This window comes from Ovis aries, chromosome 13 (assembly GCF_016772045.2).
Source record: "Ovis aries strain OAR_USU_Benz2616 breed Rambouillet chromosome 13, ARS-UI_Ramb_v3.0, whole genome shotgun sequence".
NCBI lineage: Eukaryota > Metazoa > Chordata > Mammalia > Artiodactyla > Bovidae > Ovis > Ovis aries.
In genome coordinates this window covers 38991565-39018381 of record NC_056066.1, presented here as the reverse complement: position 1 = coordinate 39018381, position 26817 = coordinate 38991565, and the positions used below count along the sequence as shown (strand labels likewise).

Below are 26817 nucleotides of genomic sequence, written 5' to 3'. Positions count from 1 at the left end.
CAGGGATTGAACTTGCATCTCCTGCTTTGGCAGGTGGATCCTTTACCATGGCACCACCTTTGTTAACTAAGACTTTTTTCTTAAAGACTTCCTCACAATGGAAAAAAAAAAAAAAGATTAAGCTGCAGTCCTGGATGACAGGACTGTGGGGATGTGAGAGAAGGTCCCTGTTCTGAAGAACATTTGGAAAAGCACGTGCTCAAGGGGTGTGAAATCCACTGCTCTCACTGGGTTCAGAGAGGATCCAACCGTAGGGGACAAAGTGGTACCAATTGGCAAATTGGCATAAGTGGAAAATCAGGGTTCTCTGAACTACTCTTGCAAATTTCTGGAAGTTTGAAAGTATTTCAAAATCAAAACTTAAAGAACAACTGAGCAATGAAAGTGATCAGGTGAGCGGGGGCGCCTAGCCAGGGGCTCCATGGTCTTAGCAGGGCCCTACTTCCCTGGCTCTTCTGTCTCCTGATTCTGCCCTCCTGGGGTCGGCACACCTGTCCTCAGAGGCACAGGTGGTGGACTGGCCAGGGGACTTCAGGCTTCACACCCTCTCATAAGGGGGAGTGAGGCCTGCTCTCCCACAACTCTTCCTTCACGTTTGGAAACCCTGCTCCATCACAGAAAATCTAATCAGGCTGCCCTGGCACTTAGGACATGAAGTCCCCTTACCCACCCACTATAGCAGACACCCCAGGTCTCCTCCAGTTTCATGCAAACCTTCATTCCCATTTCCAGCTCCCCCACGAGCCCACCCTCATCTGCCACAACCCTGAATCTCTGCAACAGACCCTCTCTCTAAACTTGCCCCCTTCACCACTTGGTAAACACTTTCTGTTCCTCAAGACTTGATTCTCAAAGCACCTCTTTTGTGTGACCTTCCAGGTTCCCCCAATGCAGGGCCTCCTCTTTACTGGGGGTCTCGACCCTCCAACAGCCTCTTGTGACATTATGAGGCCATATTTCTACTTATTGCCCACAGGCCCTGAGCTTCTGCAGGGCAAAGCTGGGCTATGGTCCAAGGTTCAGAAAGTGCCCACACCCTCACCACACGTGGACCCCGCATCACATCTGCCCTGCCGACACCACATGCTTCCTGCCCAGTAGAAACCTGGGGAATGAGTTTCATGAGTGAGTCTGTGAAACTGCTTACAGCAGGGCTGGACCTGAAATAATTCACTGAAATAAAATGTTCTCCAATAAAATACATCTTAATTAGGTTGGGTATTTTACTCTGGGAAGGAAAATTACCCTGTTATTCAAGCCACATGGAACCACTGAGAAAGGCATCACTTAGCCCATACGTGGCAAGTGCATAAGTTCTAATTTCCTGTTTTTTTCCGAGAGGCCGCCGTCCCAGCCTGGGTAGGGCAGTGCTTGATCGCGGCCCAGCCTTGGCTCGAGAGAAAGACTGTCTTCAAAATATGGGGAAAAGGGAATCTCAGAAAAGCCACAAATCACAAATACCACATCATCAAACAGGCGGGACAGCCACAGCCAGCGGCCATCCCGGCAGCCTGGCTGGGGGGTGTCGGCTCTTCATGCCCGGGGTGGGGGGCCACACCAGACACGTGGACATGATGGTTTTGCAGCCCCTGCTACCCAGGGGAGGCCCTTTCCTGGGGCACAGAAGTGCATCACAGCTGAAAAAGCAGACCGGCTCATCAGCTAGATGACTTTTTCAGAGCAACTAGGGACTCATCCCCCTGAAAAATCTAAACAATCCCTGCGCTTCACTCATTCTTCATTTTTAGTCAAATCACGGCTGTTAAAAACCTCCCATGGGACATGGCCACAGTTGCCAGCGCGTCCCGAGACTGGACACCAAGGAGGACACAGCATCCTCTAGGGGGCCAAGAGCACACGACCCGAATCTCCTTGTCAGGCGCACCGGACGCATCAAACTGAGGAGAGCTCACTAAAAACCAGCCTGAGCCCTTCAGAAATGTCAGGGTCTTAAAGAGAAAGGCTGAAGACCCATTTCAGGTCGAGGAGAAAAGGACAGATTTAAATGCAACGCATGGTCCTGGACTGGCTTTGAATCTAAAGAATAAAAAAGAAAATGGCTCTAAGTAGCATTCCAGGGATAACTAGTGAAACCAGAATATGGGCTAGAGGTTAAAGTACTGGATCAACATTAAGTTTCCTGCATTTGACAACTGCACTGAGGTGACATGAGAATGACCTTGTTCTCAAGTACACACTGACGGGTTAAGTAGCACACTGACTCTCAAATCACCTAGAACACGGAGTGCAAGCGTGTGTGTGTGTGTGTAAGACAGGATGAAAAACTGATGTGGGAATATGTTGTAGTATACCTGCAATGTGTATAAAGTTTGAAATCTTTTTAAAATGTGGAAGTGCATTCCACTGCCTCATTTTATAAAATAAATAAATGAGATTCTTAGTGATAGTGGTTTGGAACAGCTCACCATGAAACACTGGGAAACAGTTAATCAAGCAGAGAGGGTGGGAAAGCTTTATTCTATCACTTATACAAAGAGAGAAGGCAATGGCACCCCACTCCAGTACTCTTGCCTGGAAAATCTCATGGACGGAGGAGCCTGGGAGGCTGCAGTCCATGGGGTCGCTAAGAGTCGGACACGACTGAGCAACTTCACTTTCACTTTTCACTTTCATTCATTGGAGAAGGAAATGGCAACCCACTCCAGTGTTCTTGCCTGGAGAATCCCAGGGATGGGGGAGTCTAGTGAGCTGCCGTCTATGGGGCTGCACAGAGTCGGACACGACTGAAGAGACTCAGCAGCAGCAGCAGCATACAAAATAAGCTAGTCTGGCAGTACAATTTGATGGGTGAGTGGTTTTTAAACATTTGACACTTGATATAAAGTGTATTTGTGAGTGTGTTTTATTATTCATTGTGCAATTTGACTATGCCAAACCCTTTGTATGGATCATAATAAACTGTGGAAAATTCTGAAAGAGATGGGAATACTAGACCACCTTACCTGCCTCCTGATAAATCTGTATGCAGGTCAAGAAGCAACAGGTAAAACTGGACATGGAACAACAGACTGGTTCCAAATCGGGAAAGGAGTACATCAAGGCTGTATATTGTCACCCTGCTTATTTAGGCTTTTGAAAGAAAAATCAGGCGTCATTTGATGTGATTTTCCTTATCTCTAGTGTCCTTGCTTCCTGCTGCTGGAAAAACAATTGGTCTGTATGCAGGTCAGGAAGCAACAGTTAGAACTGGACATGGAACAACAGACTGGTTCCAAATAGGAAAAGGAGTATGTCAAGTCTGTATATTGTCACCATGCTTATTTAACTTATACGCAGAGTACATCATGAGAAACGCTGGGCTGGAAGAAGCACAAGCTGGAATCAAGATTGCCAGGAGAAATATCAATAACCTCAGATATGCAGATGACACCACCCTTATGGCAGCAAGTGAAGAACTAAGGAGGCTCTTGATGAAAGTGAAAGAAGAGAGTGAAAAAGTTGGCTTAAAGCTCAGCATTCAGAAAACGAAGATCATGGCATTTGGTCCCATCACTTCATGGGAAATAGATGGGAAAACAGTGGAAACAGTGGCTGATTTTATTTTTTGGGGGCTCCAAAATCACTGCAGATGGTGACTGCAGCCATGAAATTGAAAGACGCTTAATCCTTGGGAGGAAAATTATATCAACCTAGACAGCAATTAAAAAGCAGAGACATTACTTTGTCAACAAAGGTCCATCTAGTCAAGGCTATGGTTTTTCCAGTAGTCATGTATGGATGTGAGAGTTGGACTATAAAGAAAGCTGAGCGCCAAAGAATTGATGCTTTTGAACTGTGATGTTGGAGAAGACTCTTGAGAGTCCCTTGGACTGCAAGGAGATCCAACCAGTCCATCATAAAGGAGATCAGTCCTGGATGTTCATTGGAAGGACTGATGTTGAAGCTGAAATTCCAGTACTTTGGCCACCTCATGCAAAGACCTGACTCATTGGAAAAGACCCTGATGCTGAGAAAGACTGAAGGCAGGAAGAGAAGGGGACAACAGAGGATGAGGTGGTTGGATGGCATCACCGACTCAATGGACATGAGTTTGGGTACTCCAGGAGCTGGTGATGGACAGGGAGGCCTGGCATGCTGGGATTCATGGAGTCACAAAGGGTCGGACATGACTGAGTGACTGAACTGAACTGAATATTTAAGTGATGCTAAAAGCTTTAAGATGGGACCAGATACCTCACTGCCCGCTAGCATTCCTTCCATCACATCCTCGTCTCCTTTTCAGAAGTTTACAGAATTCTGCTGTGATTGCACAAGTTTATATTCTCATCAACAGTGTACAAGATGGAGGGTCTTCAAAAAGCTAAAATAGAACTATCATATGACCCAGCAGTTCCACTCCTGGGTATATACTGCCCCAAATCCTCACTAATTAAAAAATATATATGCACTCCAATGTTCATAGCAGCATTATTTACAGTTGCCAAGATATGGAAGCAACCAGTGTGTCCATCAACAGGTGAATGGATAAAAAAGATATGATATACACACACACACACACACATAATGGAATATTGCTCACTCATTTCAAAAAAGAATGAAATTTTGCCACCTGCACCAACATGGAAAGATGAAGACAAATGAACTTGGAGGGCATTGTGCTTAGTAAAATAAGTCAGACAGAGAAAGACAAATACTATATGATATTACTTACATGTAGAACCTAAAACATACAACAAACCAGTGAATACGACAAAAAGAAACAGACTCACAGATAAAGAATAAGGTAGTGGTTACCAGGGAGAAGGCAATGGCACCCCACTCCAGTACTCTTGCCTGGAAAATCCCATGGATGGAGGAGCCTGGTGGGCTGCAGTCCATGGGGTCGCCAAGAGTCGGACACGACTGAGCGACTTCACTTTCACTTTTCACTTTCCTGCATTGGAAAAGGAAATGGCAGCCCACTCCAGTATTCTTGCCTGGAGAATCCCAGGGACGGGGGAGCCTGGCGGGCTGCCGTCTATGGGGTTGAACAGAGTCGACACGACTGAAGCGACTTAGCAGCAGCAGCAGCATTGGTTACCAGTGGGGAAAGGGAAGAAGGGAGTGGCAACAGAGGGATTCAGAGGCACGAACTATTAGGTCTAAATAAACTACAAAGATACATTGCAGAACATGGGGAATATAGCCAATATGTCTTAATGACTATAATGGATTAAAACCTTTAAAATAGCGAATCACTATATTGTACACCTGTGACATATAAAATTGTATCTCAACTGTACTTCCAAAAACAAAATAAAAGAATAAGTTACAAGAATTCTAAACTTAGTGTTCTTCAGTCCTCTATATTTCTTTACATGTTTGCTACATTGATATGCATGTGTACATTTTGTCATATTTTTTTAAACCACAACTTTTAAAAAGAAAGTTGAATTCAGTTTGTGTAACCCCTGAGGGACCCACAAGGAATATTACAGTTTCAGGGACTCTAATCTTAGAACCATTGGATGGGCTAATCTCTTAGGCTCTTCAGAGATAGTTACCTAGTGACCACGATTTCACACTCCTGGCGAATAACTTGAACAGCATGAAATAGTCCATAAAACATGCATCACAGCACATACCCAACAACGTTCTGGAACCAGAAAATACCAGTGGGCAGCAGTGACTTACGAATCTCTTCCTCACTTTGTCTTCAGTGCTCGCAACCACACCGTGTTATTAGACTGAAATTCACCATGGCTTGAGTGTTTATACCATGGAAATAGGCAAGAACTGCAGGCAGGGGTGAACACAGCAAACCACTGAAGGCACCCAGTTCTAAGGCACCTTGGATGTGAAAGCGACCAAGTTTTTCAGCTAACCTTTCAGATATTCAAAAGGAGGGGAAAAAAGGAAAAATGAAGAGCTAAACTTTGTTAAAGATTAAGACTTCACAGCCCAGACAGACTAGTATAGAAAATGTTAAAGTGAGTTCAGATGATAATTTAAAAAAATACTGTGCAAAATATCTGGGTATAATCATCCAAAGTAATTTACAAATTACATTTTGTCCAGTAGAGAACAAGATTATTTCTTTAAGAATTCTTGCCCTGAGGAAATACCTTCTCCTATACCTTTAGACCTGGAGAAGGCAATGGCACCCGACTCCAGTACTCTTGCATGGAAAATCCATGGACAGAGGAGCCTGGTAGGCTGCAGTCCATGGGGTCGTTAAGAGTCGGACACAACTGAGTGACTTCACTTTCACTTTTTACTTTCATGCATTGGAAAAGGAAATGGCAACCCACTCCAGTGTTCTTGCCTGGAGAATCCCAGGGACGGGGGAGCCTGGTGGGCTGCCGTCTATGGGGTCACACAGAGTCGGACACGACTGAAGCGACTTAGCAGCAGCAGCAGCATACCTTTAGACCAGAGCTCTCTGGATCACTTATCTAGACCATCTCTAATTCCTGAAACCAAAACAAAAGGGAAGGAAGACTTAAAAAAAATTTTTTTTCCAACTGTTATTTACAATTAGAGTTTTATATTGTGATATCTGATTCAAAACCAAGTTTGGAAAACAAAACTATAAGATCTCTTGGGTCTATCTGGATATGTGTATGTCTCAGTGTGTGTCTTTGTTTTTGGATATTGCTGGGATTGGTTTGTAAATGAGCTCTAATCTAATTGGCCCAAAGAAAAATAAGCACTTACAAATCAAATAATTCTAAATACAAGAGAAATTAACCTAAATGAATTTCAGGTTCACGTGAACTGGGAAATAATCAGTATTAAATACCTGGTTTTAATGTTTCCTTGTTTACCTAACTAATATAGACATGTCTAAGAGTCATTAACATTAAGCATAAATCTCCATTGGCCTAGGTTTAATATAAGTTAAATATTGTTATTTTGGGCTCTTTTGGTGGCTTAGACAGGAAGGAATTCACCTGCAATGTGGGAGACCTGGGTTCAATCCTTGAGTTGGGAAGATCTCCTAGAGGAGGACATGGCAACTCACTCCAGTATTTTTGCCTGGAGAATCCCATGTTCAGAGGAGGCTGGTGGGCTACAGTTAATGGGGTCACAAAGAGTCAGACATGACTGAGTGACTAAGCACAGGGGGTTTGATTGCCCTGCAGGACAGTAACTACTTTGGTCTCTTAAATTGTGAGCCTATTTTAGCAGCTTTGCCTTTAATTGATTATATATACATCAGTCTCCACTTTTTTACAGGTAAGAAGTAGATTTATTTAGAGAGAAACTCATTCCACAGACAAGAGTGTGGGCTATCTCAAAAGGTCAGAGTGGTGTCCTGTGAATTACCTTGGCCATCTTGCTGATGCTTTCTAAACCAGTGAAGTAAATCTTTAGGTCATGCATCTTTGATGTCTGCAAAAGTGCTATATTTTAAAAACTCTTTAACGATCACACTTTGACAAAGGAGATACAGACTGAAACTAAAGATTTCGGTCACTTTTCCTTCTCGTCAAATCCAGGGCTGTCAGCCTAGAGGAGGAGAAACTCTGGACATGTGAGGAATAACAATTCAAAAGGCACCGTGGTGGATGAGCTGGTCGCCTTGTTCATCAGAGCCAAGCCTCATAGCTCTCGAAACGTAACCAAGTCTAGTTATAATAAGAAATGAAGAAAATCTTAACCACAAACAGATAGATGTTTTGCCAAAAAGCCTGGTGCCTCTGTAGGCAAACTTCACCAAAGAACTTTAGGAAAGTTCAGCTTTTCACTCCCCGCTCCAGAAAAGAGGACACGAACCCTGCAAACTAAACAATCCCACCAAGATGGTCCACAGCCAGCGTAACGTCAATAGTAACAGTTCCTGCCTGTTAGAAGCTGGTGGGGTTCTGTTATTGTTGTTATTATCTGCCCCCCTCTCCCAGGAGCCTTTAGATGTTTTCCTACTGACTTCGCTCTTTTTTTTTTTTTTCCCATTTTCCCCTTTTCTGGCCATACCATATGGCAGGCAGGATCTTAGTTCCCAACCCAGGGATGGAACTCATGGCCCCTCCAGTGGAAGCCTGGCATCCTAACCACTGGACCTTCAAGGAATTCCCTCATTAAATGTTAATACCACAAATATACTGTATATTTATTTATATGGCAGATGTATTTCTGTGATTTATATACAAAAACCGTAGGATTTTGAGACTTCCCTCGTGGTCTGGTGGTTAAGACCCCACATTTCCAAGGCAGGGAACTTGGGTTTGATCCCTGGTCAGGGAACTAGGACCCCACATGGCACACAGTGCAGCCAACAAGAAAAACAAAATTTTAAGTAGGATTTTAAAATCCCCGCCCCCCTCCAAATACCCCATTGATTGTGAAATGGGCTTCGTGAATTTGACAGCTGCTGAGTTTGAGCTCTCAGTAGGGAAATTCAGGAGTCAGGTGCCTCAACTGACCTGGCATTTCATGGGCGGACACACGTGGGAGTGGTCAGCATACACACATGCTATGGATTGAATTTTGCTCCCTGAATCCATATGTTGAAGCCCTAATCCCACGTATGTCAGAAGCTGGCTGTATTTGGAGACAGACATTTACAGAGGTAACTGGGTTAAAATGAGGTTGTTAGGTCATCCCCAAGGCAATACGTCCAGTGCCATTATAAGAAGAGAGGGTTAGGATACACAGAGAGAGACAGCAGGGGCGCACACACAGAGAAGACCATGTGAAGTGGCAGGAGGAGCGTGACCGAGTACACACACCAAGGAGAGACGTCTTGGAGGAATCCAATCCCACCAGTACCTTGATTCTGAACATCCAGCCCCCAGAACCGCAAGAGAAGTAATGCACGTTGCTTAAACCACTCAGTTCGTCTATGGCAGCCCTCGCTACCACAACATGGTAGCTGTTGTCATGGAACCGAGAGATCTACCTGGGAGCCGAGCAATGTCAAGACTCTGAGACTGTTCAATGGAGCCAATGCTGCCAAGTGGGCAGAAAGGACAAGGCCTAGAAGCTTTCTGTTGGGTGTAGCAACACAAAGGAGGAGCTAAAAAATGGGAGGTGAAATGGAAAAGTCAGCCTTTTACACATATTATTCTACTTGACCTTCCTGTCCATCTCAGGATGGAGGTACCATCTACAATTAAAGACTGCTTCAGCTATGACTGGGCTTCCCAGGTGGCGCTAGTGGTAAAGAACACACCTGGGGATGTGGAAGAAGGCGGGACCACTGCTGTCGACTCTGTGTCTCAAAGTGGATCGAGAGCAGGTCGAAGCGGCTGAGTTCAGACCCCAGAGCTGGGAGAGGGTCCCTGGAGGCCGTGGCAGCTGCAGGACTGTCCTGGGGAGATGTGGGAGCAGAAGATGGAAGAGATGCGGGTTCAATCCCTGGGTCAGGAAGCTCCCCTGGAGGAGGCATGGCAACCCACTTCAGTATTCTTGCCTGGAGAATTGCACAGACAGAGGAGCCTGGAGGGCTACTGTCCATAGGGTCACAAAGAGTTGGACACAACTGAAGCAACTTAGTATGCAAGCACAGGGCTATGATGGAAACCGGGTGTGTTAGACTGGAGCCCCCCTCCTTCTATGGCACCTTCTATTCTGTTCCTGCGGGTGAAGGCCCAAGGGTGTCGGTGTCTCTGCAGCCTCCGCCAGCTCAGCCCCCTGGAAAGTGAGTGGCTACTTCATTTCCTGTCCCTGCCAGTTACTGTCCCCTAGGAGACTCGGCTCCATTCTAGTTGTCCCAACATTCTAAGGATGAAAGCCCTGGGAGCGCCTGGTGTGTGGCTGGACCACACTGACTAAGCCCGCAGTCGCACCCTCTCCCGGCTCCTGGTGACTGAGTTTCAGCCTCCTCACCAGGAATGCACCCAAGCCAGCGGAGTTCCCTGTCCACCTGCACCCTTTTCTCCATATGATATGCAAACTGGAAGAGCGCCTTTTGCTGGACACAGATGGTGAAGGGCCATGAGATACCCGGGTGGCAGAAAACGCCTGGCTGCGGTCGATGTGGTCACGTTTCTCACTCGATAGTCGGGAGTCGTTTTCCCCTTTGGCCCCTTTGGTCCTACTGTTGCCTTTTGGCTGCCAGGAGGGCAGCTCCGCGTGCGTCCACTCAGTCCTGCCTGCCTGTACGTAAGTTCCCCAGGACAAGCTTCACAACTGCATTTTATGGAGCTGCCTGCTCCACTTCTCAGTCTCAGAAGTCCCTCTCAGCTCAGAGTGTATTATTTCACATCTCCACCTCCCAGCACCTGGCATGGTGGGGTGCTCCCACGTCTCCCCAGGACAGTCCTGCAGCTGCCACGGCCTCCAGGGACCCTCTCCCAGCTCTGGGGTCTGAACTCAGCAGCTTCGACCTGCTCTCGATCCACTTTGAGACACAGAGTCGACAGCAGTGGTCCCGCCTTCTTCCTGCATGGCCTGTGGCTTCTGCCAGCTTCCTCCTGGCTCTGCCCACAGCCTGGGCAGCTCCACCCCAGTTTTGCCAGGGTCTAATTATGAGAAGCAGACCTAAACATTCATCCTGGTCTGTAGGAAAACAGATGAGATCATGGAACTATTGACATTGATCTTTTTTTAGGAAAACTTATGAAGAATAGGGGAGGAGTCAGAAGATTAGCATTGGGAAAATGTTATTTCAAGGGGAGATTTTATTTCCCAAATATGGTCAAGAAAGAAATATTAAGCTAGTGGGTTGTGCAGAACAGTGATGCCCAGGAGACACAAGCATGCTGCCCCTAAAACACGAAGCTCTTGATGTTTTAGTGTTTCTTAGCAATAGGGCAGGGGCTATGTTTGACTTCATGAAGGAGTCTGACAAGCCTCTCAAAATATTCTAAGAGATACAATGTGGGTGGGATGGCAATACAGTCTGCTAACCTAACCACAAAGCCTCTAGAATACATCTATTCTTTCAGGTCCTTGGACCAAAACCTAACAGTGTTGGGTCTCTTTCTGCTTCATTTCTGCCAATCAGCTGAATTCATCTTTGCAACTTAACCTCTGGAATACTTCCAGCCTCATGTAGATTCAGCTTGACCCAACTTTCATTGTCCCCTCGGAAGAAAATACATTGACTTCGGCATGCAACTGAATTGTCGAGAGAAATCAGAGAATGGCAATGACAGGCGGGCAAAGATTTTTTAATAGGATATAAAAAGCAAGTGCATGCAACCATCTCCATAGAACATTTAAAAGGGGCAAACCATTTAAAAAGGGATAAACTAGACTTCATTAAAATGAAAACCTTTGAAAATTAAAAACATTAAAAATTGGTCTAATGAAACACATTATTAAAAAGCAAATATACAAAGAACTTATACTCAGAATATGTTTTTTTAAAACCCTGAAAACCAGTAAGAAAAAAAGACAAAATGAATTTTCAAAAGGAGCAAAAGATTTTAACATAATCCTTCATGAAAGAGACTATGCAAATCTAAAGCACATTAAAAGGTGTTCAATGGTATTACTCCTAAGGGAAATCAGAATTAAAACCAAAATGAGATACATCCATGTAAGCAGTTGAATAGATAAAATTTAAAATCATATCAAGTCTTCCAACAATGAGGAGCAACTGGAAGTCTCCTACATTGTTGGAAGGAGTAAAATTTGGTCCAACCACGCTGGGAAACTGGAATATCTACTAATATTTATGCTCACTCTGTAACAAGGAGTTCTAGGTCTAGGTATACCTCTAGGATGGGGCTTTCCAGGTGGCACACTAGTGGTAAAGAATCTGCCTGCCAATGCAGGAGACAGAGAGACTCGGGTTCAATCGCTAGGTTGCAAAGATCCCCTGGAGGAGGGCATGGCAACTCACTTCGGTATGGACAGAGGAATCTGGTGGGCTATGGTCCATAGGACTGCAAAGAGTCGGACATGACTTAGCATGCATCTAGGATAAATGAGCGTACATGCCGACAAAAAGACGAGAATATCCATGGCAACCTAATTCACAGTAGCGCAAACTTCTAACAAATATTTACGAACAGGAAAATGGATAAACAAATGATGTTATTCATACTAAGAATAAGTATTCAGGGATTAAAAGGAACAGATTGTTGATATAGAGCAAAAGAAGCCAGTCACAGAAGTGTATATACTTTATGCCACAAATCAGGCAAAACCAAACTATGGTGACAGCTATCAGGGTATTGGCTACTCTCATTCAGGAATAATACTGACAAAAACCATCCGATATGAGGGAGACATGAGAGATGTGGGTTCTCTTACACCTCTGGTTCTCTTATGTCTCGCACGTCTCCACAGTGCTTTGTGGACTGAAATGTTGAGGCTACAAGTGTGTGATGCGAAAAGTTCACTGAGCTGCACACATAAGACTTTTATTGTATGAAAATTATGTCTCAGTAAATATGATTTTTTTAAAATGAGGGCAGATAGAGGCTAAGATACTCCAGGAAAGGCCTTAAAAATACAAAAAGCAGTCTCTCTTCCTATTTCTTCTTTACTAGCCACCCTAAAGAGTCTAGAATCACTCCATTTGGGGTCCTAGACCTGTTTTTTTTTCTCATATCACCGCCAACTATGAATCTCTTATTCTAGCTCTAATAAGTTTCTTGCCACTATACGAAATGTGAAAATACCATGAGTCCACCTTTTTTTCTTCTTACTGAGATTGCATATATCTTTTTAAAATTTATTTTTAATTTTATATTGGAGCATAGTTGATTTACAATGTGTTAGCTTCAGGTGTGCAGCAAAGTGGTTCAGTTATACATTCTTTTTTATATTATTATATCCATTCTTTTTCATATTCTTTTCCCATTTAGGTTATTACAGAATATTGAGTAGTGTTCCCTATTTCTGTTGACCAATAACTAGAATGCTTCAATGGAGAAATGCTCAATTTGACAGCCTCTAAGTCACCGATGGTCACAGAAGGTCCATGGTTTCACACACTACCCAGTATGCTGAACACTGCCAATTAAATTATCACATCATCTTATCCTTTAGAATTTATTTCAATTTTATTGATGGAGGTCTCAAGCCAGAAGACATATCTAGACATATGATGCCATTATATATAATTTTTCTGTATACATTAAAAAAATAAGGAAAATAATTGGTTGATAGAGTCCTAAAACTCCTTCATAGACTGAATCTGGTCTTTCAAGAGCATCACTGTGCAGGACCTTTTAAAAGAGTGTTCCCCACTCTAGTCTGTGGGAATTTCTCCTCAGCCTTCGCCACCAACAGTGCACGTCTGATGCTGGTATTTTCTTTATCTCATAGGAGGAATCAATGAAAGGTTTTCAGATGACAACCTAAATTCTTATTCCTTCCTTGAATGGTCCTGAAATGCTATGTGGACTGAAATGCTGAGGCTCCAGGTGTCCACTTAGGCCCCCAAGAATAACAAGCAGGTTTGCATACAACCAGGAAAGGACAACCACTCCATGTTCACGTGGCCCGCAGGGACTACAAGATGCTCCCTACCTGTGATACTCATAATTTCAGAGACGTAAGCGAATACATAAAGTATCTCATCCTAAGTCATGGTCAGTGACTGACCGACTGGAGGGTTTTGCAAACACCTTAAATCTCAACAGGAGGTTGAGCCTGAGGTCACAGAGGAGTCATTTCACTTGTATCTCTAAAACTACCATCCAGTTGTACCTAAAGAAAATGTGGAGGTTCAGAATGACTTGAGCAGAGGTTTCCAAAGGGTAGGACAAAAAATAAGTTGACCACACTACTCCCACCTAAAGGGAGGTGGCCTCCTGGTACCTCGTCATGGGTATTTTCCTGTAGAGGAGGTGGACACCTCCAGGAACCAGACCTGTATCCTTCAAGACATTCAGATCACCCCACTGTGCCCCTTGCCCTGTCTCCACGTTCATAAGCACAATCTGAATTAAGACCTGGTGCTCTAAGTAGGTTTCCTAGAAGAAAAGGACACACTGAGTGGATGGTGAGAATTACCGATCCACAGCATATTCCTCTTTCTTTTTGCAAATCCATCTGCTGGCACCCTGGTTCATGTGACAGCTGTGAGTTAGGTCAGTTAGCGGGAGTCCACGTGAGCTGTAATCACGACCTGTACGTGCTGGCAGAAAGCAACTGGATCCAGCTGTCCACCCCACCCCCAAGTCTTCATGCCTTTCTTCATCTGCACCCTCTGCTATGTGACCTTGCGGGTCCCCCCAGGAGAGGCAGAGCATACCTTCCTGCCTCCATGACGCTGGGCTTGGTTGTGTGACATGCTTTGTCCAACAGGATCAGTGATGTGGCCACCAGCTTCACAAGTACTTGGGCAGCAGGATATGCACCCTAAAGTCTCTGTCACCACACGAGGACCCATCTCAGACAGCCCAGGAGGCTGAGACACGTGTGCACCTGAACCAGCCCAGGCCTGGGAGCCACGCACAGACGAGCTCCAGCCAACTCACAGACGTGAGGATGAGAAGGAGATGCTTGTGGTCGTGGGCCTTGAGTTCGGGGCGCTTCGTTAAGCAGGACCACGGAAGATGACAGCTGACTGACGCACATTTCCAGCCAGTCTCACTGCAGCTGTCACAGTGCCATCAGGGACATGCAGTTATCCCACCTGCATCTCTTGGGAGCCCAGGGCTCCCTGTCCCTCTGGGTCTAGGCAGCTGGGTAGGCCTCCCTGGGGCTGGAACTTCTTCCAACCCTCTTCAACTGTCCTTGTCTCCAAGCTTCACCTGTGTCTGGGACTCCAAAACTGCAAATCCTTCTTCCCCCACCTTGAACTGAACCTCCCTTGGCCCAGTATCACCTCTGCAGCATCTAGACCTCTTCCCCCAAACCCACCTTGTCTGCTTCAAGGCTTTCTCTCTGCCCCCCTTGCTCCACGATCTTCTGTCCCTGCCCTGGTCCCCAGCTGGCTTGGAGGTCACTGTCAGAGTGCAGTGCCAATGGGATATACATATAATGCTGTATAATGGGATATACGGCACCAGGGGCAAGCATCGGGTGAATTCAGGTCCCCCCGCCCGACCTCCTAGTAGCCTGTGTTGCACTTTTAGCCACATCTAGGACTATGTTGCTGCAAACAGAAGGCAAGATGACACGGTGGCCAAATGGCCTGTGAGAACCATAGACTACATCACCCGTGACCAGGTATGCTATGTCCCCCATCCAGAATCCAGCCAGAGTCCACACTGACGAAGAGATGCACAGCATTTCCCCTTACAAACCATCACCCTCAGGAGAAACGACAGCCTCCCCTGAGCCAGACAGGTGTTTAGAGACAGTGAACAGCCCCGCCCTCCTCGGGGGCCTCGCTCGATTCTGTGCTGGACAAAAGGAAGGCTGGGGGATGGGGCTAGACCTGCTCAGAAAAAGACATGGGGAAGGTCCTCGCAATGTTAGTTTATGGGGAAGGGCATCGATGATGCGGGATTAAAGCAAAGGTCAACAGCCTCTGTCCTTGGGCTCATTTTCCCAAGGGGCCATGCTCACAGCTCCCCGGGGACGCCATGTCCACAGCATGGCCACTTTCAGAGAACACTGAAATTTACTTTAATGAGAACAGTCACTTGTATAAAACCCAACACAGAGGCAGGACGAGATGCAGGAAAAAGGGACTTGTTCCTTTCCGATAAATCACAAGGAACAAAGAGGGAAAACTTGGATCTCTAAAAAACTGTTTGTTTGTTTTTTTTTTTCCCCCTAGCCTCATAGATGAAACTTCACATTTTTCTGGAGGCTGCTGTTTTGCGGCATTAAGAGACTTGTATTTTAATATAAAAACCACACAACCCTTGCTTTTTCTGTGCTGTGCCATTATCTGACTCTTGGCAGACTTCAAATTCTTCCTTTTAAAATGATTTCCTTTTGGAGGTCAGCTGAAAGGCCGGCTCAAGCACCACATTGATAGAACTGAGCTCTTAAAAGCAGCCATTATGGGTCCCAGTAGAAAAACACTCCGTGGTGCCAGCCTTCCGAGACATCAGGCCTCAAACGTGGCTTTGTGTCAACGCAGCTGGATCCACAGGCGAAAAGTTAAAAGACTGATTTAAAAATGTTTCCACTTCTGGAGAGGGAGGCCCCTCTCCCTGCAACTGTGATGCCGAACACAAGCAAAGAGCTAGGCTAGAAGGCTGTTCCGTCAGGGCAGCCGTGGACCGAACTTCCATGCCCAGAGCTTGACCTGCCTTCCAGCCTCTCTCCTTATATCCCGGTGGGCAGGCGGCACCCACAAGTGCCCTGAGAGCTGGTGAGGATCACAGTCCAGAAGGAAAAGTTACACTTTTCTGACTGTTAATATTTCAATGACAAAATCTTAAAACCGTTTATTTATTCTGCAGGCAGGACAAGCTCATTGGGAACTAGAATTTTTTTTTTTAAACCGTTAGGCAGCTTTAATACAGCCTAAGATTTTAACACCTGCTGAATTTTCTTAAAACTCCTCCCAGGAGCTTGACTTTTCTCTCTGCACAACATTCCCTAAGGTAAAGACCGTCATACAGAATGAATGGACAGTAAGGCAGGAGTCACAGATACTTAGGGCAAAAGCCAAGTTATTTGGATGATTTAAATGGTTGACCACTGGTGAAGAATTGAAAAATTGGTTTCACTCTTGTTAATAGAGAAACGGAGGGATATCAACATGAGTAGGAGTTTACTGGAGCAAAAAGAGATTTAAATCGGGCAGCACTCAGTCTGAAAAGTAGAAGGAGCTCCCAGAAGCTGCACAAAATGAAAGACTTCCCCAGGCAGAGGGAGTGGGATCCAGGAAGTTATACCAGGTAAAAAGGTGGGATGGTTACGGCAAAGTCATTTCCTTTGGGGAACTGCAGTGGTCTATCAGGCAGGCGACCTCACTACCCCTGATCACATGATTCCTGAGTGTGACTGGTTTAAGATTCCATTTCTGGGAGAGCTGAAACTGTCATGAACTCGATTTGGTGAAGTGGGGCTTAGCATCAGCAACTGCACTTGGGGGCCGGTTGTCTTATTTTTAATACTCAACGTGGGAAGAGGATTGTCACTGATTGGTAGGGACAGACCACACATCTTTGACTCTTTGTAAGTCAGCTCTTTAATATCTGTATGCCAAAGTATGCCAATTATACACAAACAGCCTGAGGGATTTTCAGAAAGTTGGCATACCTGGAAGCCAGCACACAGGCCAAGAAACAGAATGGCACCAGTCCCTCAGAGGCACCTTCATCCTCTCCTTCCCCCTGGCTTTTATCTTCTCAGGCAGGCATCAGCAAATCCATCCCCAACTGTGTGCGTAAAAAAAGTGTCACTGGAATACAACCACACCCATTCACTTACATATCATCTGTATCACCATGAAAGACATGGTGAGTAGTTGCCAGCAAAGACCTATGGCCTGAGGAGCTGAAAATATTTACTATCTGGACCTAGAAAAAGTTCAAAGACCATTGTTGTAGGGTGGCACTGTCCAGTAGAATATGTAATTCTAAGTTTTCTAGTAGCCAGGTTAAAAAGTTAAAGTGGCCAGGAGATCTCAGTTGACATTTCTCCAAAGAAGACATACAGATGACCAATGGGCCCATGAAAAGATGACCAACATCACTAATTGTTAGAGAAATGCAAATTAAAACTATCAACCAATATAAGGCGGTATCACCTCACATTGGTCAGAATGGTCATCACCAAAAAGTCCACAAATAACAAAAGCTGCAGCACGTGTGGAGAAAAGCGAATCCTACACTGTTGGCAGGGACGTAAAACGGTGCAGCCACTGAGAAGTTTCCTTTTTTGTTTGCTTTTGGTCATGCCATGCAGTCTGTGGGATTTTAGCTCACTGAGGAGGGATCAAACCTGGGCCCCTGGGCAGTGAAAGCACAGAGTCCTAAACGCTGGACCACCAGGGAATTCCCTGGAGGTTCCTTTAGAAAGTAAAAATAGAGCTACCGTATGATTCAGCAATCCCATTCCAGGGCATCTATCTGGAAAAGGTGAAAATTCTAAAAGACATACACACCTCAGTGTTCAATATGAGCACCAGCGCTATTCACAACAGCCAAGACATGGAAGCATCCTAAATGTCTATCAGCAGATGAATGGACAAAGATGTGGTAGATATATACAAAGGAATATTACTCAGCCATGAAAAGGAATGAAGTAGTGCCATCTGTAACTACATGGATGGACCTAGAGATTATCATAACGAGTGAAGAAATAAGCTAGAGAAAGGCAAATAGTATATGATACTATTCATATGCAGAGTCTAAAAAATGATACAAACAAACTTATTTACAAAATAGAAGCAGACTCACAGACAGAAAACAAACCTACAATTACCAAAGTGGAAGAGGAGGAATAAATTGGGAGTCTGGGATTAACAGACACACACTACCATATATAAACCAGATAAACCACAAGGATTTACTGAATAGTATAGGCAACTATATTCAATATCTTGTAATAACTTATTAAGGAATAGAATCTGAAAAAATATATATGCATAAGTGAATCACTTTGCTTTACCCTTGAAAGGAACACAATATGGTAGATCAACTACAGTTTAATAAAAAAGAAAAAAAGTAAAAAGAAACATGTAAAACTAATCTCCATTTATCCAACACATCTAAATTATTATCATTTTAGCATATAGTCAATATGAACAACTGAGACATTTTCTCTCTCTTTCATACTGTTTCCAAGCCTGTGTGTGTTTCACGGATCAGTTCACTGCACCACAGCCACACTCAAGTGCTGGACAGTCCTATACGGCCAGGGCCCACTCCGGTGGACAGCACAGTTCTGGAACACCTTCTGCTCTCGGAACCAGAGCTCCAGGACTTATTCCCACCGCCCCCACCCCCACCACCTCTGGCTCACCCTACTGCCAGCCAGGTTCCTCCCCTTCAACTGCATGCACCATTCTGTATAAGCTTCCTTCATTCTTGAAAATATGAATGGAAGACATTCAAAAATCCTACAACTCTTAGTTGTAACACATCCCTAGGGCAAAGAAAGGTGAGAGAACTGCTTACAGTCTTTAGAGAAAGGGCAGAATGAGTTAGTGAGGAGAATCAGACCTCATCAGACCTTGTTGGGGGAAATGAGGCTAATAAACAAGCTAAAGCAAACCAACACTAAAGGCATCAGAAGACGAACAGAAGGAAAAGAGGACCTGGTGAGCATCCCTTCAGGTATCTTTGGCAGTTCAGCCATGTAATTATTCCATGGAGCCATGAAAGAATGTTGACTGCAGGACAAGACACGAATTCAGTTTTGGTCTGCCTGATGCTATAGAAGCAAGCGAGCAAAGGAAAACTAACTACCGCCAATATTAGAAATCAAGACATACCACCTACCAATGAATTTCTGGCATCTTTGGGAAAATGACAAGGGCGGAAGCAAACGAGCAAAAGAAAAACTAACTACCGCCAATATTTAGAAATCAAGACATACCACTTACCAATGAATTTCTGGCATCTTCGGGAAAATAACAAGGGCCGGGAACAAAGTTTGGATGACAACAGTTGGTGGGATGGCCTGGCAGGTGCCCCTAACCCCAGAAGGCATGTGTGCTTTCTAACCGGCCACAGTCACCTTTTTCCAAGTCATCAAACAGCAGTTATACACCTGTTGACATGGCCCCCTGGCTTTTAGTTTGTACTTTTGTAACTCTGAGACATCAAGATAACTTTCTGAAATTATGACAGGGTAATGTTGAAAGCAATGCAGTTACATCTACTGGCAATGGGGAAATTTTTAGCCGGGGTTAAAAACTATTATTTATCAGGTTTACAGTCTAGTGTAGTTTCAATCTGGAGGGGCTTTGATCCTTTAGCTTATACTGGTAGAATAGTTGGTCCCAAATTCAGAGGCTGGTGATTTTTCTTATCCTTTAATTATCTGAGCAGCTCCCAAGAGCACACAACTGTGATCACAAACTCTTTCCAATCACACTGGCCAAAGTGGAAAAACAGTCCGCCGACATCAATTCTAGAGTTATTGCCTCTTAAATTATTATGGCTTTGGAGCTAACACACTCAAGGGTTTAAATATGACAATCAGGAAATGAACAGTTTCGTCTTTGGCATCCCCACTTCAGCTGCTTGTACCTTGAATTTTGTTCATTGACCTATGTCATGCTGTATTAAGTTACAAAGAGTTTATGAGCCATGGCATTGCATGTTTTATAGACCTATGAAATGTATTCTTTATAAAGTCAACATCTTTTATTTGAAAACATTTTGAGGACCAAAATTTACTTGGTCAGAATAATCTTCTACTTCTAACAAGAAGTTCCTCTCAAAAGAAACTCAAAGAAAGTGACTCTATTCTTCCATGCGGCCTGCCATTTTGTTTTGGAACATCCTGGTAGCCTAAATCTGTCTTTATCAAGCTGGACAGTTTGCAAAGAAGCAGCCTCACTGCTCTGAGCCTCAGTTTCCCTGTATTTAGCATGGGGTAGAGACTGGAGTGGCCAATGTCAACATTACATATTTATACCAGAATCCTTTTTTCAATTTGTTTTTCTATGGCTGCACCACACATAGCATGTGGGACCTTAGTTCGACCAGAGATCGAACTCCCATCCGCTGCCCTGGAAGTGCAAAGTCTTAACCGCTGGATCACCAGGGAAGTTCCCACTTTCTTCGATTCACCAGAAAAGGGCAGAGCTGCCTTGCTGATGGAGATGGGTGTCGGGGCCTCAGCTGGGACACCACCCACTTACCCTCCTCACAGGCAGCCCTGGTTGGTCTGAACACAAATGCCCGAATGACACGCTCATTCCTCTTCTGGGGTGCAGAGTGTCTGAACCAGTCGTTAACATGGCCCAGGGCAGTGGGGCAGCCTCACAAAGAGTTCCCATCACCTCTATCAGATGCCTCAACAACCCTGGACCATCCTGTGATCCACTGGCCCCCATGCCCTTCTGCTCTCTGACCCCCACCCATCTGCAAGCCCCACCTCCCTCCAGAAAGCTCTCTCAAACACCTGGTATGTCCTGCCCCCATCTTGTTCTCCCTGGTCCCTTCTCCAGCACGGAGCACTTCCATCGCAGGGACCTTAGTGCAGCATCACAAACACCTTGACAGGGCGGCTGCACAGAGAAGGGACTTGCCAAGGGCCACGCATCCCCATCACTGGTCCGCTGTTCACGGTGAGTCCAGAGCCTCCCCCCTGATTGCTGACTATGGTAGAGTCTCAAAGGTTTTGACCTTTGAGGAGGCCACCTTCATCACACAATATACCCCTTTACAATGAGGGTACATCACTGTATTACCGGATCATCTTCCACAGTAATAATTTTCAGAATAATTTTCTACTTCTAACAAGATACACCTCTCAAAAGAAACTTCAAGAAAGTGACTCTATTCTTCCCCTTGGCTTGCCATTTTGTTCTGGAACGTGCTGGTGGGGTATGGTAGCTGAAATCTGAATGCGAATAGAGAAAGGGGAGGCCCTACCTCTATGGGTCAGTTGCTCATTTCAACAGGGGCCTTTTCATTCCATTGGCTGGCAAACCCTGTGAGGCTGCAATGGTTACTCCCAGCTCTGAGTGAAGCTATAGATTTACTTCACTTCAGTTGAACTGAAAGAACAAAGGCCAACCCATGTTCAAGGCCAGCAATGCCAAACAATCCTAGTAAAGTCCTTTTTCGAAAAAGTTGTTATGCAGTACATACAAGGGACTGAATATAACTCATATGATCAAATGCACCCCGAAGCACAGACATCTCTTAGGGAATGAGAGGAACCAAAGCAGAATAAAGAAAGTGGGGTTTAAGCTCCATGTTGGAGATGATGGGAACATTCCTGAATCTCATTTACGTTTCAACAAAATACTTGCAGCAAATTTTAAGATTTTTAACCTGCGAGTTCCCAGAAAAATAAGGCGTCTTGCTGCTTGACTGCTTTGGGGTAAGTCCAGGCACAAGGAGCTGCCCAGGACAGGACCTCTGGAAATGTGCATGGAGAAGGCCAGTGGGGCTCCAGGATCCTAGGGCTTTGAAGCTTGGTCCCTTGCTGCCCATCCCAGACAAAGATGCTCTCCCAACAATTCAGGGCTTGACTGGATGTGTAAAGATACCTCTGTAATGATCGGAAGTATTTCTGGGTTGGACTCAAGGGTGTGGAGACAACATTCCTGACAACTGTGGTGGTGGGGGGCGGGGGCTCGCTGTGCAAAGCGAATGATGATGAGTGTTTGTATGTTAAAAACAGAACTGCAGTGACCTGAATGGGAAGGAAACCTGAACAAGAGGGGATATATGTATACACATGGCCGATTTGTTTTGCCGTACAGTAGAAACTTACACAAACTGTGAAGTCACTATACTCCAATAAAAATTAAAGAACGAAATACAATCAGCAACTTAAAAACAGGAGTGTCTCCTTATTTTAATTTGTATCTTTCTAGATGCCGCCTACTCCAAGTCACATAAGGGGAATCCAGGCACCTGATGGAGAACAGACAAGCAACAACCCCCAAACTCCTGCCCAAGTTAAGTGCTGAGAAGCCTGACCACTCTCTCCCAGGCATGGCACCAGGGGTGAGCCGTGGGGACGGGAGTCGTGACACCTGGATTCAGCCAGTTCCATTGTGTGACCTTGGACCAGGTATGTTCTCTATGAGTTTTGGTCTCTTTGTTCATAAAAATTGAGGTTGAAATTTCTAGTCCTGAAAAAAACTAGCTTTTAGTACTTTTAGTCCCTTGACTATAGGAAAAATAAGTGCTCAGTGTAATAATAAATGGCCCATTCAGAGGATGAGTGAAAATAGAAGACCCTGGGGACCACACGGCACCAGAGGTGGGGAAAGGAAGGCACCCGGGGAAGCAAGAATGGAGCCCAGGGGAGCAGCCAGGGCTGAGGGGCTTGAAAGGAGCAAAGGGGCCAGAGCTTTCTCACCTCCGACAGTCATGGCACAGCAGAGGAAAGCATTGGGCCAGGAGCCAAGGGACACGTCTGGCTCTGTCGTGGAACTGGTTTTGTGACTTTGGCTGGGTGACTGAGCCTCCCTGAGTTTCCATTTCCTCATCTGTAAATTGTAGGCAATGGTTCCTACTTCAAAGGGATTTGCTCATGAAAGCTGCAGGCAAGCGCGGAGCATCTACACAGCAGGTCATTCCCAACCAGACAGAAAGGAGGCCTTCCCCTACCTCGGTCTTGGTTTTCTTTCCTTCACAAGGATTTGGGCAGCGACAGACGCACAGCAGGGCCTGTCTGCACCGAGCTTGTCTCCCAGAGCTCTGTGTTCCTCCCCGGGGACCCGCGTGGTGGTGGAGCCAAGGCTGCATAGCGCAGATCCGGGTGAGAACAAACCCTGGGCACATTGACAGGACAGCAAGCAGAGGCCAGCACAGGGTTGGACCCGGGCTCTCTGCCCACAGTTCCTGCTGGAATCCTGCTAGTAAACAGGTCGCTCCACCTACATACAGATTCAAAAGGACTGCAGAGGCCTGCTGAGCTGAGCGGCTGGTGTTGTCAGGCCACCGGCAGGTGTTCCAGGGACCAGCGGAGGCTTGAGCGAGGTCCCCAGGGATCTGTGTAAGGAGTAGGGTGATACCCTGGTATCATCCTACACCCAGAGCCACCGCCCACACTGGAGAAACAGGCACTGGCCAGTGGGTGTGCCAAGGTCTGCCGCATCACCCAGTCCACTGTGGCTACAGACAGTCCCGCAATTCCTCAACAGGCTTCCCCAGGCCTTGGGATCAGATCTGACCACATCTAAGATGCTGATTTCCCCAGAAAGAAAGAGCTGTGAAAGGCCAGCCAGCAGCAAGGCCCAAGGTGATGCCCAGTGGGGAAGGGTGTGGCGACAGCCACCATCTGCCCCAGGTGCCCCCTGCAACGACCCTGTGTCCCGAAGGCCCCACTCCGTCTTCATCTCCTGCCAGTGCTAAATTAAACAAAACCCCTCCACTGGTTATTTATCCAAGTTTTGCTCAAAACATCCTTTTTCTCCTGTTTTAAAAGATAACTGCATAAAATTATAATCATAAAACTGTGTTCACGGCCTTACAGTACATAAAGAGGTAATCGGTATGACAAAATTAGCACAAAGGAGAGGACACAGAACGAGATAGAAGGGGGACTTCCCTGGTGGCCCAGTGGCTAAGACTCCACAATTCCAAAGCAGGGGGCACAGGTTCCATCCCCGATCAGGGAACTAAACCCCACATGCTGCAACTAAGACCCGGCACAGCGAAATAAATGGATAAGGATATATATATTTTGAAAAGAATCACACAGAAGCAAAGTTGTTGTTTTAGTTGTGGTGGTTTTTTTTTTTTTTTTCCTGTCAAGCCACATGGCATGTAGGATCTGAGTTCCCCAACTAGGGATCAAATCCACGCCCCCTGCAGCATGTCATCCTAACTGCTAGACTGCCAGGGAAGTCCCAACGTTATAATATGTTACCTAAATAACACTGGGATTAAACCAAACTTAATTGTTACAAATTAATATGTTAATTGCAATCTTCCGGGCAACACTAAGAAAGTAACTAAAAAAGAAACATGAAAAATGGATTAAAACGGTACACTTCTTCTTTGTTGACAAAGAAGTCAACATTGGAGGAACAGAGATGCAAAAAGGCATAAGACATACAGAAAATACACATCAAAGTGGCAGATGTAAAGCATATATTACCAGTAATTACATTAAATGTCAATGGATTAAACACTCTAGTAAAACAGACTTGGGCAGAAGAAAAGAATTTCTGATGATCTAACCATATGCTGTCTGTGATGGTTTATTTTGTATGTAACTTGACTGGACTAAGGCATGCCCTGAAAACTGGTAAAGTATCATTTCTGGGTCTGTCTGTACAGAGGTCTGCAGAAGAGATCAGCATTAGGATACATAGAGTGAGAGAAGGCTGAGTGCTGAAGAACTGATGTTTTCCAACTGTGGGCCTGGAGAAGACTCAAGAGTCCCTCAGACAGCAAGGAGATCACACCAGTCAATCCTAAAGGAAATGACTATTCATTGGAAGGACTGGTGCTGAAGCCGAAGCTCTAATACTTTGGCCACTTGATGTGAAGAGCAGACTCACTGGAAAAGACCCAGATGCCGGGAGAGATTGAGGGCAGGAGGAGAAGGGGACGACAGGATGAGATGGCTGGATGGCATCACTGACTCAATCGACATGAATTTGAGCAAATTCCGGGGGATAGGGGCGGACTGGGAAGGCTGGCGTGCTATGCCGGTTCATGGGGTTACAAAGAGTTGGACATGACTTAGCGATTGAATAACAACAGCAGTGTAGACTGAATAAACGGCTTCACATGTGTGAGTAAACACCATCCAATCTGCTAAAGTTTTGAACAGAACAAAAAGGTAGGGGAAGGGCAACTTTGCTCTCTCTGTTTGAGTGGAGACACTCATCTTCTCCTGCACTCAAGACACTGCTGCTCCTGGTTCCTGGGACTTCAGACTCACAAAAGTACTTCCACCCCCACTCCCCACAACCTCCTGATTATAGGGTCTTTGGATGTGGACTTAATATCACCAACTCCCCAGATTCTCTGAGTTTTGGATTTGGACTGAACTGAACCCCTTTCTTTCCTGGTTCCCCAGCTTAGACTGCAGATTGGGAGACTCCCTGGTCTCCAAAATCACGTAAGTCAGTTCCTACAATAAATCTCTTCGTATGTCTAGATCTATATTTATGTCTATGTCTTACTGGTTCTGTTTCTCTGGAGATACACTATCTATAAGAGATTCATTTTCTCTTCAAGGACACACAGATTGAAAATAAAAGAATGGAAAAGGTTATGCAAATAGTATCCAAAAGAGAGCTGGTAGGGCTACCTCAAAGTCAGACAAAGTGGACTTTAAGACAAGTTACTAGACAAAGAACATTTATCATGATCATAGGACCAATCCATCTAACAACAGAGCCTCCAAATACATGTCACAAAAGCCGACAGAATTAAAGGGAGAAACAGAAATGCAACAAAACCAGTTGCAGATTTCAATGCTCGCTTTCAGTAACGAACAGAAGGATTAGAAGATGAACAAGGAGACCGAAGACTGACTGACACTAGGGACCAGCAAGACCGGACAGACACCGTAGAACACCCCACCCAACAGCCGCGGAATGCGTTCTTCTTAAACGCACGTGACTATTTTCTGAGAAAGAGCACAGCTTGGGTCATAGAACAAGTCTCAACACATTCAAAAGGATTAAAATCACCACAACAGATGAAATCAGAAATCAGATGAGAGAGAATTAGGAAACTCTATATATGTGGAAATTAACCAATATACTCAAGTAACCAGTTAATCAAAGAAGAAATTATAAAGGAAATTAGAAAATAGTTTGAGATGAATGAAAACAAAAACACAACATGCCAAAATTTATGGGATGCGGCTAAGGCAGTGCTTAGAGGGAAATCTGTATTTGTAAAATGGTTATATTTAAAATACATGAGGTTTCAAATCAAAAGCCTAACCTTTCACCATAAGAAATTTTAAAAACAGCAAACTAAACCTAAATCAAGCAGAAGAAAGGAAATAATAAAGATCACAGGGGAAATAAATAAATTAAAGAAGAGAAAATTGAGGAAGTTGTTTCTTTGAAAACATAAAATTGATAAAACTTTAGTTAGACTGACTTATAAAAAGAAAAGACTCAAATTACTAACATCAGGAATGAAAGAGAAGACATGACTACCCACTTTACATAAAGAATAAAAAGAACTATGAGAATTTATATCAACAAACTTATTGTTGATATATAGAGAATACTACAAACAACTATATATCAACAAATTAAATAACTTAGATGAAAGGACAAATTCCTAGAAAGACACAAACTACTGAAACTGACTCAAAAAGAAATAGGAAATCTGAGTAGATCTATAATGAAAAGGCAGAATTAGTTTTAAAACACTGCCCTAAAATTCCTAACACGAGGAGTCCACAACTAGATGACTTCACTCGTGAATCTCCCCCGTTGTTAAAAAA

At 44.8% G+C, this 26817-nt stretch overlaps 1 protein-coding gene across 22 annotated transcripts in view; it reads right to left on the bottom strand.

Moving 5' to 3' along the window:
- The window catches only part of RIN2 (Ras and Rab interactor 2), a 205114-nt gene that overhangs the window by 116498 nt on the left and 61799 nt on the right, over nucleotides 1–26817 (bottom strand). For 3 of the 22 annotated variants that reach the window (XM_060397495.1, XM_042229622.1, XM_042229623.1), the window contains one exon: nucleotides 17014–17132. The exons of 15 other annotated variants lie outside the window; for them this stretch is intronic. In XM_060397495.1, coding sequence (XP_060253478.1) covers nucleotides 17014–17074 — 61 coding nt within the window. In that variant the 5' untranslated portion in view covers nucleotides 17075–17132. Of the gene's footprint in view, nucleotides 1–6365; nucleotides 6414–17013; nucleotides 17133–23000; nucleotides 23095–26817 lie in introns of those variants that run through there. 4 more of the 22 variants (XM_060397490.1, XM_060397500.1, XM_060397491.1 and 1 more) reach the window with 2 other exon arrangements.